The following is a 16343-nucleotide window of genomic DNA, read 5'->3' on the forward strand; positions in this document are numbered from 1 at the left end:
TTCTAGTTCCTTAACAGCTAGAGTACCAAGTTTGCAGATCACTGCCTTAGGCTGTGTGTTTAACCTCTTGGTTTCCTGTTTTTAAGATGTGTATTTCACATCACAAAGCCTGCCATGTGTAAAGTTTCTTGAAGTTCTTCTACGCTGTGGCAAATAGATTGTTAAGAAATATAAAAAGAGCAGATTCATGGCAAGCAGAGGCAGTATAACAAAACATGTACATCTAAAGGGAAATTGGCGATGCCCCTTTTATTGTAATGCTGTCTCTGCAGAACAACTAACAACTGAATGTAACAACTCAGACAGCTACTCTTCTCATGTTACTGCCAGTTTAGTTCAGTAAATCACCACACTTCTATCACAGCTATGAAATTTTTTATGAATTAGCACACAAGTCTAAAATACCGAATGCGGTATTTCCCTGACCAGATTTTTTTTACCGCACAGCCTTTTATGAATTGACTCCAATATTGGAGAGGGTAGCTCCAGGTCACAGCAGACTGCTTATGTGTGCACTGATATCTGCACAGCACTAGGTAATCACCATGTAACATGGACGGCAGAAGATGTGTGTTTAAAAGCAAGGCAAGTCTGCACAATAAACTAGGAAATAAGCTCTAATTCTGTGCAGTCAGTGTTTTTGCTGTGAACAAGCGCTCTTGTTAGCTGTTCAGTGCCGCTTCTACCCACCTGCCTGGCAGCCATACAGACCCTGCCTGGCAAGCCATACCCACCTGCCTGGCAAGCCATACAGATCTGAACCAGAGATACCTGCTAAGGATACGTTTGTCACTAGTTTACTAAGAATACACTGTATGTGGAAGCAAGAAATTACATTTCAGGATCACTGGTGATTTACAGTGTCAGAGTGCGCTGTTGGGGGGGGCAGGGTTGGGGTAAGCATCACTACTTACCAACCACATGCTTCTCCTCTGGCCTATCCATATGGGTTCTGCCATCTTCACCACGGAATGACCGTATATGCCTAATTTTGTAGTTCTCGGGAAAGTCTCGAGCGTGCACTCGTTGCAATGCATGCCTGCAGATATAGCCTGTGGATGGGAGTACAGAGATGTTCTACCACGCACGGACATCTCCCGACGTGCATTATGGCAGGTGCCTGCTCAAGTCTTTGCCAAGAACTACAAAATGCACCAGATTTGGTCAGTCCATGGAAAATATAGTGGAGCCCATATGGACGGGAGAACAGAGGAGCAGCACCCCATAATTAACTAGCGACACTCACTCCAACCCACTCCAATGGTATACACCATTGTGAGACACCCTTATGGGGAGGTTCATTTAAAAAAAAAAAAATTTCAGGTGCAGTTCCCTTTAAATAACTTTTTAGAAGGAAGGTGGTAACTGAAGAAGCCAAGCACATGGCTATCCTGCTAATCTGTTGGCATCAGTAGCACTGGAATTACACACCTGGAACAAGCATGCGGCCAGGGTGCATACTGGGTCTGAGTAAGTGCATCAAAAAGTACTAGAGGTAGAGGATCAGCACAATAGTCAGGCAAGCAGCACTTTTTTTTTTTACTTTAAAGGAAGTCACCAACTGCAGCATCCACCTTCCTCTCACCACCACAAGCATCACAAGACTGAATACTTACTTGTGCAGTCCGGAGACATTTTGTCGTTTCTTCTGCTTCCTCTGTTCCTCAGCCTCAAACTGCAGCTGTCGCACCAGTTCCTTGGCGTTTATTTCTTTGCGATTCAGTGGTACAATCTGCAAGCCAATAACACTTTCCAAGTCAATAAATGTGATCATTGGTGATCCTGCAAGAAGTCTTGTTTTTCTACATACAATGGATTTCCTGCCAGAAGCATAACTGGAGGCGACTAGGTGTCGTATATCTTCTCTCTGAAATGACCAATGTAAAGCAGTCCATCTTCTGCACAGGTAAAATTAATACTGAGGATCCATTTTAAAGGCATGAGAAAGAAAATTGAAGATGTTACCCTAGCAAAGTAGCTGAGTTGCTACAGGAAAATTCTCAACATGTGCCATTCACTGGCAGACTTTCTCCTGACGCACCCAAAAGTTAGAGCCTTCTCCGATGAACATCCAATCAAAAAGGATCTACTACTGCCACACACCGCACATCTATTTTTAATAGATTTTAGCATGAAATCAATTAAAATCAATACCAAGGTGCCCCCCTGCTAATACTGCTTCCCTGCAGAGTATTAATGCATAGAAGCTCACTTACCTCTCTAGCCAGTGCGTACCCTCTTGTGTGCTTCCCTTCCCTCATCTCCCGGTGTCGGCAGCATGTACATGCATACACTAGGTCATAGAATACAGCAGCACACAGGAGGAAGCGCGCAGGTCAGTGTGGAGAGTGCGAGCGAGTTTCCTGCTGCTGTAATACTTTGCAGGGGATCTGGGGAGCAGTACTGTCTATCTGGGGAGCCGGGGGGGGGGGGGGCAATCAATCCTCAGCAGATTCATTCACAGTGATTGAATCTGTTAGGGAATATCACAGTGTATGGGCTTCTTAGATTTACTAATGTCTAGTCAGGGTTTAACACTTAAAGAACATAATTTTAGCTGTTGATGAACCCTAACTGTAGCCACAGAGTGTAATAAAATAACCAATTTCAACTCACACATCTGAGCATTCACAAGGCCCTGGGCACTTCCTATTGGTGCCTTTTAACTGCTAATCAGGGCTGTGGCGCCAAAGTAATTTTTGGGTTCCTGGAGTCGGTGATTTCGTAAGCTGGGGAGTTGGAAGTGGGATGATTTTTGTACCAACTCTACAGCCCTGGTAAGTATTAGACTAAGGAGTCTAAGTCGAAGGAGTGAGCGGTTTCATAAAATGAGGAATCTGATTTTTGTACCCACTCCACTGCCCTGCTGCTAATATCTTACTTCTGTAAGGAACTGCATCAAGATCTGACTAGATGCAACAGGGCCTTGGGATTCAGGCTCACAAAGCTGAAATTCGATTGTTGACATGTGCAGTTTTGCCACTCTCACATCCTCCCTCCTCAGCTGCCTTTTCCCTACAAAGCAGTGCACACTGCTCAGCGAGAAAACAAATGATCTGTAAAGTTTTAGGCAACAAAACACAAATGTGTACTTCCCTTTAGTCTCCGACACACCCCAGTTTTTGTTCAGTGACGGGATGGGAGATTTAACAGAATAATAGGAGTTTAGGGCAGATAGGTCTGAGGTGCCTCTCGATACCAATACCAAAAAAGTTTGGTCCCGTTGTGCTGTACAAACGAATATTTAAAGGGAAGTGTGTGTAATCTGACCTCAAAGCTGGTCATGACGTGGGGACAATGCACTATACCAATGCAGATCCTATTATAGTGTACTACATGGGGCTGTGTTTAATTTACTAAAGCCAGAGGGATATGGAAGATGCCATATTTATTTCCTTTTAAAGTGAACCGGAGATAAATGGATACAAGAAAATTGATACATACCTGGGGCTTCCTCCAGCCCCCTTCAGGGTGAACGGTCCCTTGCCGTCCTCCTCTGCCTCCCAGTAATTCAGCCAGTCAGGGCATAGTGCGCGCACACACACGCCCCATCCCCGGGAGCGGCCTGTACAGTACTACTGTGCAGTCGCAGTAAGCTCCTAGCCGCGGGAGCGTGCGGCCGGACTGCACCCTCGCCGAGTGGCCGAAATACCGGGAGCCGTAGCGGAGGATCCAGGAGGCCGAAGAGGACAGTGAGGGACAAATCAACCTGAACCTGGAGGAAGCCCCAGGTATGTATACATTTCTTGTATCCATTAATCTCAGGTACCCTTTAAACAATACCAGTTGCCTGGCTAGCCAGTTGATCTTTCATGCATCAGTGGTGTCTGAATCACACACCTGAAACAAACATATGGCAAATCCAGTCAAGCATCTGCTCTGCATGCTTGTTCAGGATCTATGTCTATAAGTATTAGCAGCAGAGGATCAGCAGGACAGCCAGAATTTGCAGTTTAAAAGGAAATAAATATGTTAGCCTCTTATACGTCTCACTTCAGGTTTTCTATTTTCTCAACTAAATTTCCCAACCCTCTTATCATAGCAGAGGTTTTGTAACATTACCTCTATGGTTTATTCTTTATAATGTATATTTGAAAAAAATATATATACAGCTCAGTTTTTACATTCCAGAGTTTCCATGTTTCTTTAGAGGAAACACTTTGTCCGTACTATCCACTTCCTGTCAAAAACCAGCGTACGTGTATATATGGTGACAGGTGATAAGCCAGACCACTGTGTGCCGTGCTTTTACTACATTTGTTAAATATTATCTCCCTGCTCTGTGGATTAGGGCCCAACAATGGAGCAATAGGCTGAAATCATTAATGATACACAAAGACAAGTCACTTCAGGTTCTGCATGACTTGTGTGCTTAACACTGACGCAGGTGGCCAAACCATAACTCAAATATGATGACTAACCCGTGTGGAGGAGTCAACATCACTTTCCAATACAATGAAAAGGAAAACCCCTTGACTATACTGGAATGCCATAGTTCATATTTATTTCCATGTTCTCAGAAATATTTTTGTTTCTATATGCATACCTCATACAAAATATTTTTTATTTTATCAATGCACATGAAATTTCACAATCATTTATCACCTCACATACATGGGAGCTACAATATAAATAACAACCTGAACAGAAGAAGAAACTACTACCATAGTTTAATGGACCTCATTTTATACCATGTTCAGCCCCCCTGTATTGTGAACATGGATGACATAAAACCAAGCACTCTGCAATTGTAGTACCAGAAAGTAGGTGAAAAAGTACTGTCAAAATTATTCTGAGTATTTTCTTGCTTGTTGGTGGCTTAAAAGGTGGGAATTTATTGATAGGGTGTGAAAATGTCACCAAGGAGAAAACGCAGGAGAAAAATAATTGAATAAGGGCCAGTGCGTCTAAAATAACATTTTTGAGCTTTACACAAGGTAAATCCTGAAAGTAAAGTAAACCCCAGGCGTGCGGCAGGGGGGCAGATGGGTCACAGAGGCATGTTCTCTGCCTCATTACAGGCCTCTGTGTTCCCCGGAAAGCTGCTCTCCCCCCCCCCCACCCCCCCCCCACTATCATCTCCCAAAATTAGCAACAATAATTGTTGCTATTTTGGTGGGTAATGGGAGGAGAGAGATTCCTTGCTCAAAACGCCCACTAAAGGCGTTCCTGCAGGCTTTCTAGAGCTGCCATTGGGCAGCTCTCTTTCCCTGGCAACGCCCCCTGCCGCACCCCCGCCTTCCTGCACGCTGGGAGAGAATGTCTCTCCTTCCAGCGTCGTGACCTGAGAGGTGACAAAAGTGAAACCAAGCCAGTGCAGGCCAATGGAGTGGTGGGGATGGCGGCTACCTGATCTGCCCAGTACCCCGGATCAGGTAGCCTAGTTTGTTTGTTTTTTTTTTATTTTAAAACCCCACCTTGGGCTTTCTTAAGGGCGCATTTCCACTAGACGCGACTTTGAATTGCAATACTCGCAATGGCCCTGCAACCAATGCAATCAACGGAGTAGTTTCCATTAAATGCGGTTGAGCCACTGCAGAGCAATACGATGTGCTGTGGGGAGAAATATGGATTGCATGCTGCAGATTTCTGCAGCACGCATCCGATTCCCCTTAGCAGTGAGTGACAGCCACATCCAGTCTTCTGGAAGACAACCAGAAGACACAGCTGTCTGGGTTACTAAAAGCTAGATGCAGAAAGCATTAGCTAGTGGAAACGGGCCCTCACAACCAGGACTGTGGAGTCGGTACAAAAATCATCCAACTCTAAAGCCCAATCTACACGATACGATTCTTTGTGCGATTCGATAACTATTCTATTTATGATCCGATTAAATCCGATTCGATTCAATTCGCCATTGCAAAACAATAGCAAATCGAATTGAATCCCGATCGGACATGGCAGATTTAATCGGATCGTAAATAGAATCGTATCGTGTAGATGGGACTTAACTATGACTCCTCAATTTATGAAACCGACTCCAATTCCTACTCCAGGTACCATAAATTGCTCCTTAGTCTAATACTTACCAGGGCTGTGGAGTTGGTACAAAATTTATCAGACTCCGACTCATTTCATCAGTTAAAGTACTCCTGTACAGACTTAAATATTGTGCAATAAAGCTCATGGTGCGCTAGATTGCCTATTGCCTGCCTGAGTGTACTGCCACTGCTAGTTGTAATCATGGTCCCCCTCAGCCCTGGTCCTCTAAACTCTGCAGCCACCAGGAAGTTCCTCCGAGTGGTGCAGAGTAATGAATGAAATGCGCAGGCGTAGAGTTCGGGACTGCACTTGCGTAGCGAAAGAGAGCTTTGCTTCACGGTGCTGGAGGGATTTGGAACTGCTGTTCTCAAATCGCATGGGCTGCATGAGAACGTTTCTTCAAATGAAGATCCCCTCCGAATAAGAGGAATGGGGTCTGGGCTGGATGGGGGCCTGACTACAACAAGCAGCGGCAGCACATTCAGTAACAGGTAATCTAACCTGCCATGGATTTTATAGTACAGTTAAAGTCAGTTCAGGAGTACTTTAAAGGAAGATTTTATTTTAACCGTTTGTTTTTTTCTTTAATAAAAGTGGATTTAGTTATATAGTTATTTGGGTTGAAAAAAAGACATATGTCCATCTAGTTCAACCAGAAACCAAGTACAACACCAGCCTCCCTCACATACCCCTGTTGACCCAGAGGAAGGCACAAAATCCTTACAAGGCATGGTCCAATTAGTCCCAAAAAGGAAAAAATTCCTTCCCGACTCCAGATGGCAATCAGATAAAATCCCTGGATCAACACTACTGGGCATTACCTAGTAATTATATAAATATATATTTCTACTTTGCTGCCCTCCTAAAGGATGGGTGACAGGAAGCTACCTCATCTTCCAGTAACAGGCATGTTAATAATATGGCAGAATATAAGCTATTTATTTATTTGAATAGACCTACAGTTATCCTTTAATAAGACGGTCAGTGAGGAGTGACAGGAAAGCTTATGTGTAACACAACAGAGCTATTGTAGCCCTACTAAGCAGTTCTGAGAAAACCACATCCAGGGTGTGCAGCTTTTAATTGTGCTCTCTGCTTATTCCACCTGGCTGGGTTAATTAGCCTTATTCTGCTAATGAAAATGCTTCTATAGTAGAAACAACAACAGCTCTTCCGCTGTCTCCACATCAGGTTCAAGATACAATCAGGGTGAAGAAGGTGACACTGGAACCGTATGGAGACAGGCGAGTTTCTTTTCATCTGCACACCGCGTGATTGACGGGTTGGAGTAAACTAATATCACCAGGTCAGAGTAGATAAGAGGAGCTGTAATTGCATCTCCTAAAGATTGGGCCTCTCTACAGCACATTGTGTCCAGTGTTGTCAGGTATGAGAGGCTGCAGGTGACTGAACAGAGCTCAGGATAAAAAGCACAGTATAATCATTGCTGCTTACAGAACATCTGCAATGTAAAGGTGCCCATACATCACTCCAATTGGCCGACTGACCATCCGATTCAATAATTATTATTGAATAGAATGAAAATTGGTGCCTCATAGAGCATACCCGATAAGACGATGCAACCGATTTCTGGTCGAAATTGGTCACATGGACATGCTAGTAAATCCTGGGTCAATGTGCTCGATCGCTGCACAGCGGTAACTGCATGCAATATCGGGACAAACATGACAGAACCCCTGGCACTGTCCCCCCTAGTGTAAATGTGCCCCCCCCACATGTGTGCATTTATACTTGACCTATCGCCCTCCGCAGCGCCCACCTATCTTTGGTTTCCTCCTTTTGCACTCACATGCTGCCGGTGTGTAGCACGTGGTGCGTGGGTAATGTCACATATGCGCCCCACCCACTACTGTATGCAGCGGCAGCGTGAGGCCGAGATTAATGCAGAAATGTATTGGGAATTGGCCTGCAGTGTATGAGCAGCTGACATATTTCACTCTGATCAGATAGAAATCTGTCTCTTGGTCAAATCTGCCTGAATGTATGAGCACCTTAAGTGTGTTCTATTTTAATGTTTGGGCTAGGACACAATACTGGGTAAGACAAAGCACCCTCATGTATTTTAATATTATATATATATATATATATATATATATATATATATATATATATATATATATATATATATATATATATATATATATATATATATATATATATATATATATATATATATATATATATAAAAATACATGAGGGTGCTTTGTCTCTGGTTGACTTTAACACCACCTGCTGTAGGTTCACACCAGTTATATACTTCCATGTCCCCCGGGCCCCTCTCATCTTACCCAGTATTGTGTATATATATCAGTGGGAACATTAGAGAAAACACCTACCCTGCTCTCTGTTAGATTGTTGGGTCCCCGGGTGACCACTCTGTCAATAGCCGCCCCTGAGTCATACCTATGACGAAACGCGTAGGGCGGAGCTACGCTAGACGCTGTCGGCAGATGCGGAAGTAGCAGACCAGGCAAACGGAGATGTGGGGATTCAAGGCGGCTATTGACAGCGCTATTATATTATATGCGCTATTCCCAAGTCAACCAATTGTGAGTGCGGTCTGATTTTTAAACGATTTGTGAATAAATGGTTTTACACTATATAGTCACAGTGTTATCGATTGGAGCTGGAAAAAAAAAAAAAAGTCACAAACTTTTTTAGTCACAGTGTTATCGATTGGAGCTGGAATATTGGAGTCTGCATATATATCCCCCACATGCTATTAATCCTACCTCCAGAGAACTAAGGAGGCCTATTGGGTGAGTGCAGACACGGTGGGGGCGTCTCGAGGTACTCACAGAAGGTGAATTAATATTAAAGGAGAACACTGTTATTACTATAAGGGAAAAGGTGGTGGTGAAAGTAAAACAGTCATACGGATTTACACTATTTGTCCTTTTCCTCTTATTTCTGTTTTATATATGACGTGTTGAACCTGAGCGGAGTTTTAACGGTGGAAACCAGGAAATCCAACAGGCGACAGGCGAAGGGACTTTGTGTTGCTTATGGTGGACATTTACCAGGTTCTGTTTGACTTTTAGCTAATTTGGTTCTGGAGCGCTGCTTAGTTTGGGAATTTCATGTGGTACTATCATACATCAGATGGTTTAAAGCGCGCACCACATATATGAGAAGTGTTTTAGTATGATACTTTCACTAAGCACAATTGTTCTGTTTTCTTAATTTATTGAAGTATGCCGAGCTAAAATCTAAGAAACTATTGACCCTTTTTAGCTCTTTCCTGCTCTCAGAAGACATTTTCTGCTAGGAAAGTGTTTTTAGTTGGAATTTCTTATCAGTGAAGGTCACACTGTAGTTACTTCCTGTCTGAGTCAGGCCTGAGTCAGCCACTTACAAATCTTGATATTTAACTCTTTCAGGCAGAAAAAAAGGAACACAGCAGTGGCTGGATAGTGTAATTATTAAGGGCTCTGCCTCTGACGGAGTCCCAGGTTCAAATCTTGGCTCTTCCTATTCAGTAAGTCAGCACCTATTCAGTAAGGAGTTCTTTGGGCAAGACTCCCTAACACTGCTACTACCTACTGAGTGCGCTCTAGTGGCTGCCTCGCAAGCGATTTGAGTACGACAGAAGAAAAGCGCCATACCAAAAAAGGAATTATTATTTGTGTGCTAGACACTGTACATACCCATGTCTATCCCATCATGTCACATGTCACCTCGGGTATCCTTTAACATTGCAGTATTTGAAATCACAAAAGCAGTGCATGCAGCATGCCCAAAATCTTATAATCCTTTACAAAAAATAAGAGCTTATTATGCAGCAATTTACAAAAAAAAAAAAAAAAAACTTCGGAAATGCGAGGAATAGGTTTGTTGCAGGTCTCACCCAGTAGTAAGGGAGGTAATAGAGAGACTATCCTATTACAAAAAGAAGCTTGGTTAATTAGTATAACAGAAGCTCTTGGCCCATTAGGCCTTAATGAGCGCAATGACTTGACATGCTTCCTATGAGTCTGGTTTTCAGGGATGTTATTGGAGTTATTAAAGTGAAAAAATCCCCCCTCCCCTCCCTCAGTCATTCTTCCCTATTAATAACTTTAGTCCTTCTCCATGGTAACAATATTATCCCTTTTTTTTCCCCTAAATAATTATCCTAATTGATTAAAGAAGGTTTGAGATTTGTTCATATAATAATGCAACCTTGGGGCAGTCATTGGTCCTTTATAGTGAATAACAGGGGGTAAAACAAAAGGGGCGCCTTTGTTTTTGTAAACTTCATGGTCCTTTAAGAAACTATGTTCTGCTAAAAATAAGTTTGATTAATACCTGATAAAAAATGTAACTCAATGCTCATGATGTGATATGACTTTAAACTAAGTATTAGTGAATCGAACTGTATAGCCGGTGTAGGGGTAGATAAAGTTGATGGTTATTCCTTGCACCATTCGGTTTTCTTTCCGACACTTATATGTCCCTTTCCATCCTTTTAGCAGGCTTCAGTGGTTATGTGACAGAAGCAGGGTGAATTTCGTGTAGTTAGGCTTTTGGCCACAAGATGGCCACAGCGCGCTAACATTCGAGGTGGAAATCACGCAGCGTGGTAACTTGGTTACCACTGAAGCTTGGTGAACGCCAGGATGACGTCGGCGGATGTGAGGGAGTGTCTGAGTGACGGCGCTACGCCTAAATAGGCGGAAGACGCTGTCCATTGTACACTAGAAGCCAACGAGGCGCGCTACGCGGACTAACAGGAGGGACCTGCTCGGTCCACACTACCAGGACCCTAGGCGTGCTATCTTGCCCCTCTGATGAGGCCCTAAGCAAGTATGGGCGAAACGGCTGTAAGGGCAGCAGACCTGGAGCATCCCTGAGCGCACCCACGCTTCTGTCTATACCCATGCCTGCCATCACACGTCTACAGTAACGCAAGTATTGCCTGCACTGCTCATCTCTTGCTCCTCGCATGTTTACTTGGCTTGACTCTGTGCTACATGCTATATGGACAATCTAGTCACGCTTGCTTAAACGCATAGAAGTGATTCTGATGTTGATGCTTTGCAGCTGTTTGCTATGTGCATGGAATAGGCAATAAATGACAACGGAGTGCCTGCCTAATAATTTTTCTTCTGTGAAAAAAAAAAAAAAGTGAACTTGTAAATCTTATAATCCTTTACAAAAATAAGCTTATTATGCAGCAATTTACTAAAAAGGAGTGTGTAAACAACACATAGGGTCACTAAAATTTGACATGAGAGGAACAGAACCCTGCCCCATCTGGCTTAAAGCAGACCCAAACCAAACATTTTTTTAATTCAAAATATTTAGTTGCAGCACTCTGACACATAAAAATATAAAGAAACACTCCTTCAAGCCTATGAGCATTTCAGTGCATGCTTTTCACCCTCCTCTTTGCATAACTAGGGTTATACAGGTGGCAGCCATTAGCAATTCCTCCATTGCTGGACACCACCTACTCCACCAGTTTGCCGGATTCTGTCCCGGCAATATGAAAGGAAGGGAGGGGTTTCTCCAATAAATGTAAAATATTTTATATTTGTCATCATGCAGCTGAAAAAAGGCTGCTATTTATTATTATAATTTAGAAAATAGATTTTATTTCTGAAACCTTGTATTTTTAGTTTGGGACCACTTTAAAGTGACACTGAAGCGGAAAAAAAACCATGATATAATGAACTGTATGTGTAGTACAGATCATGAATAGAACATTATTGTTTTACGATACAACAAGAAATCTGCGTGTTGCAAAAGTTAGTGAATTGTGTTATTATTTGCGGATTCCTCCTTTCCTTTGTGTAATTCACCTGTCTCACAGGTGTAGGACGGCAAGCTCTAAGTGGGTGGGGCTTCACACAGTTTCCGTGTAGAAGTTTCCAGTTTTCCCCAGGGGCGTTGCTACAATCCTAAGAGATCCAAGGCACTTTTGGTCACTCCAGCCAAAAAATGGGTGTGGCTATGCACCAGCATGTGGGTGTGGTCATGGGTGTAGCAACATTTACATGAACTTAAAAGCAGTCCAAGTAGGCTTGCCCAGCAAAATGTTGGATGAAGCCCCCCTTTTCATTAGTACAAAAAAAAAAAGCAGCACATCACATAAATAGGCAGTGAGAATCAGATGCTAGGAGCTCTAGTGTGATTCATTCTCAGACACTAGGGGGAGAAGGCCAGAACAGAAGATGTCTGCAGACCAAGCGGCCGAAGGAGAGTACTGCTGCCTGACACCCCAGAATAGATCCGTGGCACGTGCCACTGATCTTTGGGGCTAGCAACGCCCCTGGTTTGCCCTACATGAATAAAATAATAAAATATTAACTGTAGGAGAAGCAACGACCATTTAGTACAGTTACATACACCAAACTGTTTATGTCTGTAAGTAATCATAATTCTGCAAGTCGAGAAAATATAGCTGGTTACAATTCAAACAATTTTAAAGCATTACATTGCAAAAAGTTTTGTGCATCACCGACAGTAAAAAAAAAATAATTTTTTAATGACAGTAGAGCTGCACTGTAAAAGAGACACGTCTTTCTGTGGGTAATGTTTGTAATATATTGCCCGATGGTTCTGCTGTAAAACAACTCTGTGTGTTATACTTGGCTGTTACTACAGAGTCTAGTTGATTCAATCTTCTCATTTGACAGGGATCATGTACGAAGTTCATCTTTAAACTCATCTAAGGTGAGGGAGATCAATTTAACGGGAAAAAAAAATGTCTTTTCAGACATTGCAAGTCTTGTACCTATAAAATCCAATATTACAAGTAGGTCCAATTAAGCATTTTGAGAGGTTCCTAACCATTGTATGCTTGTTCAGCAGCAATGACAATATTCTGAGTAAAGAAAAACAAACATGAGGCAGCTGCCCTCTGGTGGAAGAGGTTCACCTGACATGACTCAAAAGGATATTAAGAATGCCACTTCCATGTGTACAATTAGGAACATTGAGCATAACAAAAAAAGGAATGCGATACTGAACTTACCAGGGGCTTCCTCCAGCCCCCCGTAGTCCATGAGGTCCCTTGGCGTCCTCGGGGTCCCCTCCGTTCTCCTGCTGGCAGCTTTGTTACATGTGCGACCAGGCCTGCGGGTGACCACAGGTTAGTCTGCTCTCAGGCTTTTTATCCCATCACGTGTGTCTAGCCATGGATACGTTCCCTGTTTGTTTAGGAGGAGATTGCATCCACTGTTAACATAGGGACCTCTCTGGCTGGGTGAACTCTAGACGGAAACTAACGTTTTTTGCTGCTTATGAAAGTGTATGGGCCGCATGTAAAAATGCATATGTGTGTTTTACATTGTGCGTTTTTGAAAAAAAAAAACACAACTTGCTGCATAATTTTCAAAAACACTTATAAAAACGAACAAAACGCATCTCAATGGAGAGGCAAAGGAAAGGAATTAATTAAAAAAACCTCAACTGTGAAATGCACAAAAAACACAAACACGCAACACAGCAAAAAATTAAAACGGCACAGTGCAAGAAATGCATGGTTTTCTGCACTGCCTAGTGTGCTCCCAGCCTCTATGAGATTGGCCTTTCCCTAGGCTGAGGTGCTTACTTACACTCACGTCTGTGGATATGCGGAACCAACAATCACACATTTTGAGGCGTGTGCATCAGCTGGCTGTCCATGAGTTTGAGCTGACTGAGCGACTACTATTGTTTTTGCAAGGGATGGTCATACACACAAGGGTCATTTAAAAAAGGAGGAATTTTATACACTGCTATGTGCCAGACTGTTTTGTTGTCGGTGTTCCTTTCATATTCCTTTGCTTTTCTGGGTATTTGAGCGGTCTTGGTATTTCTTTCATAAACACACAAACATACAAATTTATAATCCATGTGGAGGCAAGGAAGATCCACACCTACTACTATGAAAACAGGTGCACTTTAATAATAACTCGCCTTGAATTCTTTGGGTGGTCTGGCGTCGTACAGCAGAGGTCCCTTCACCAACTGCAGATCATGTGTGGCAATTGTCGCTAAGGTCCTCTTATCACAGAGGTCATCATGGAGCTTGGTCTGAAAGAAAGCCGGCATTGTCTACATTTAATTCAGCTCAAGCAAATACACGGCCTGAAGTGATACACTGCTTCATGCCTTTCACAACCTTATGCTGGGTACACACGTTGCGATTTCCCGCTCGATCCGCGGGATCGATTATTTCCGATACGTTCGATCGGGTTTTCGAACGATACAGCTGTCGATTTTGCATACTTAACATGCAAAATCGACGGCTGTGTCAATCGAAACCCGATCGAACATGTCGGAAATAATCGATCGATCCAGATCGATGAAGTAACCCTTCTCTCAGAATAAAAAGTACATTAGCAGTAGTGTTTCCTAAATCCCCAGCAATGTATACAGTTGCTCTGGCCTCAGCAAAGCAAGTAAATAATATCTATGTTCATTCTGCTTACTTGCTACACAGTGGTGCTTATGGGCAAATACCATGGGACCTGGAATAAATTGCATTGTAATTTTCTCTGATATTTACTAAGGTATCAGAAAGCAAGTGTGTTGCTGAGAGAATGCATCAGAGGAGGCACAGTGGTGTAGTGGTTAGCACTCAACTTGCAGCGCTGGTTTAAATCCCAGGCAGGGCACTATCTGCATGGAGTTTGTATGTTCTGCTGAAGTCTGCGTAGGATTCCTCTCTGGAAATTAATTGGCTTCCCCCTATATTGGCCCTAGACTGCAATGGACATATGACTATGGTAGAGATTAGACGGCAAGCTACTCTGAGTGGCAGTTAGTGACAAGACTATGTATTCCGTAAAGCGCTGCAGAAGATGTCAGCGCTATATATATACTAAAGTAATAATAATAATAATAAGATGAGAAGTTCAAGAGGCCATGATTACCTTCTAGCAACAATGAATACACTAAGTACAGCAGCAGATACCAGTAAACAGTAGCGCTTGTGTTATTCAACCTTTAAAATTAGGGATTCCAGGAAATTCCTAGTTAGGATTATTTCTATAGATCCAATTGTTTGTCACAGTTTACTTTCACGTAAGGTTTACTTTGTATACTGTATGCCTATTTAAAGTGAAGTTAATCATCCAATAAGTTTCCTGTGATCTATTTCTCACATCACAATAGCAGGAGTAAGATGACAGCTGACTAAAGAGAGCGTTTAACTTTGACGTTGGAAAAAAAAAAATGAACAGGTATAAATTTACAAATAAAAATTTCTGCTACAGACTTAGCTTAGACTGGTTTTCCACTACAAATTTTAATTTTTTTCTACTTCCACCAGACCATTTTGTCAAGATTTTCATGCAAATGTTCATTTTCACGGTGCAATTGCATTTTTCTGACAATTCAATATGGAAATTGCATACCACTGAGTTTGGTATGTTATTTTCTTACTCTTCAGTTAAATAAAAATGCAGCAGGAACTAAGTTTAAATTGTATAAGACTATTGAAAACGAGTTCCAAAGATCTACAATATGTTGCCATGTCCTTAGCTGGACAACCAGCCTTAAAGAGTAACTGTTAGGCTTAAAAACAAAAATCTATTCCCTATTTCTATCGGTAATATAGATAAAATGGATACTAAAAAGGCAATGCCTAACTTAAAAACAAATCTTACTTTTTTTTAATTGTAGATACAGTGGGTTGCAAAAGTATTCGGCCCCCTTGAAGTTTTACACATTTTGTCATATTACTGCCACAAACATGAATCAATTTTATTGGAATTCCATGTGATAGACCAATACAAAGTGGTGTACATGTGAGAAGTGGAACGAAAATCATACATGATTCCAAACATTTTTTACAAATTAATAACTGCAAAGTGGTGTGTGCATAATTATTTGGCCCCCTTTGATCTGAGTGCAGTCAGTTGCCTATAGACATTGCCTGATGAGTGCTAATGACTAAATAGAGTGCACCTGTGTGTAATCTAATGTCAGTACAAATACAGCTGCTCTGTGAGGGCCTCTGAGGTTGTCTAAGAAAATATTGGGAGCAACAACACCGTGAAGTCCAAAGAACACACAAGACAGGTCCAAGACAGGTCAGGGATCAAGTTATTGAGAAATTTAAAGCAGGCTTAGGCTACAAAAAGATTTCCAAAGCCTGAACATCCCACGGAGCACTGTTCAAGCGATCATTCAGAAATGGAAGGAGTATGGCACAACTGTAAACCTACCAAGACAAGGCCATCCACCTAAACTCACAGGCCGAACAAGGAGAGCGCTGATCAGAAATGCAGTCAAGAGGCCCATGGTGACTCTGGACGAGCTGCAGAGATCTACAGCTCAGGTGGGAGAATCTGTCCATAGGACAACTATTAGTCATGCACTGTACAAAGTTGGCCTTTATGGAAGAGTGGCAAGAAGAAAGGCATTGT

The 16343-nt window shown here is 42.4% G+C and overlaps 1 protein-coding gene across 1 annotated transcript in view; it reads right to left on the reverse strand.

Moving 5' to 3' along the window:
- The window catches only part of LRRC47 (leucine rich repeat containing 47), a 47595-nt gene that overhangs the window by 16192 nt on the left and 15060 nt on the right, over window positions 1-16343 (reverse strand). The window contains exons 3-4 of the mRNA XM_068240487.1: window positions 13888-14004; window positions 1617-1732 (exon numbers count right to left, since the gene is read on the reverse strand). Coding sequence (XP_068096588.1) covers window positions 1617-1732; window positions 13888-14004 — 233 coding nt within the window. The remainder of the gene's footprint in view (window positions 1-1616; window positions 1733-13887; window positions 14005-16343) is intronic.

The sequence above is a fragment of the Hyperolius riggenbachi genome, chromosome 6, assembly GCF_040937935.1.
Source record: "Hyperolius riggenbachi isolate aHypRig1 chromosome 6, aHypRig1.pri, whole genome shotgun sequence".
NCBI classification, from domain to species: domain Eukaryota; kingdom Metazoa; phylum Chordata; class Amphibia; order Anura; family Hyperoliidae; genus Hyperolius; species Hyperolius riggenbachi.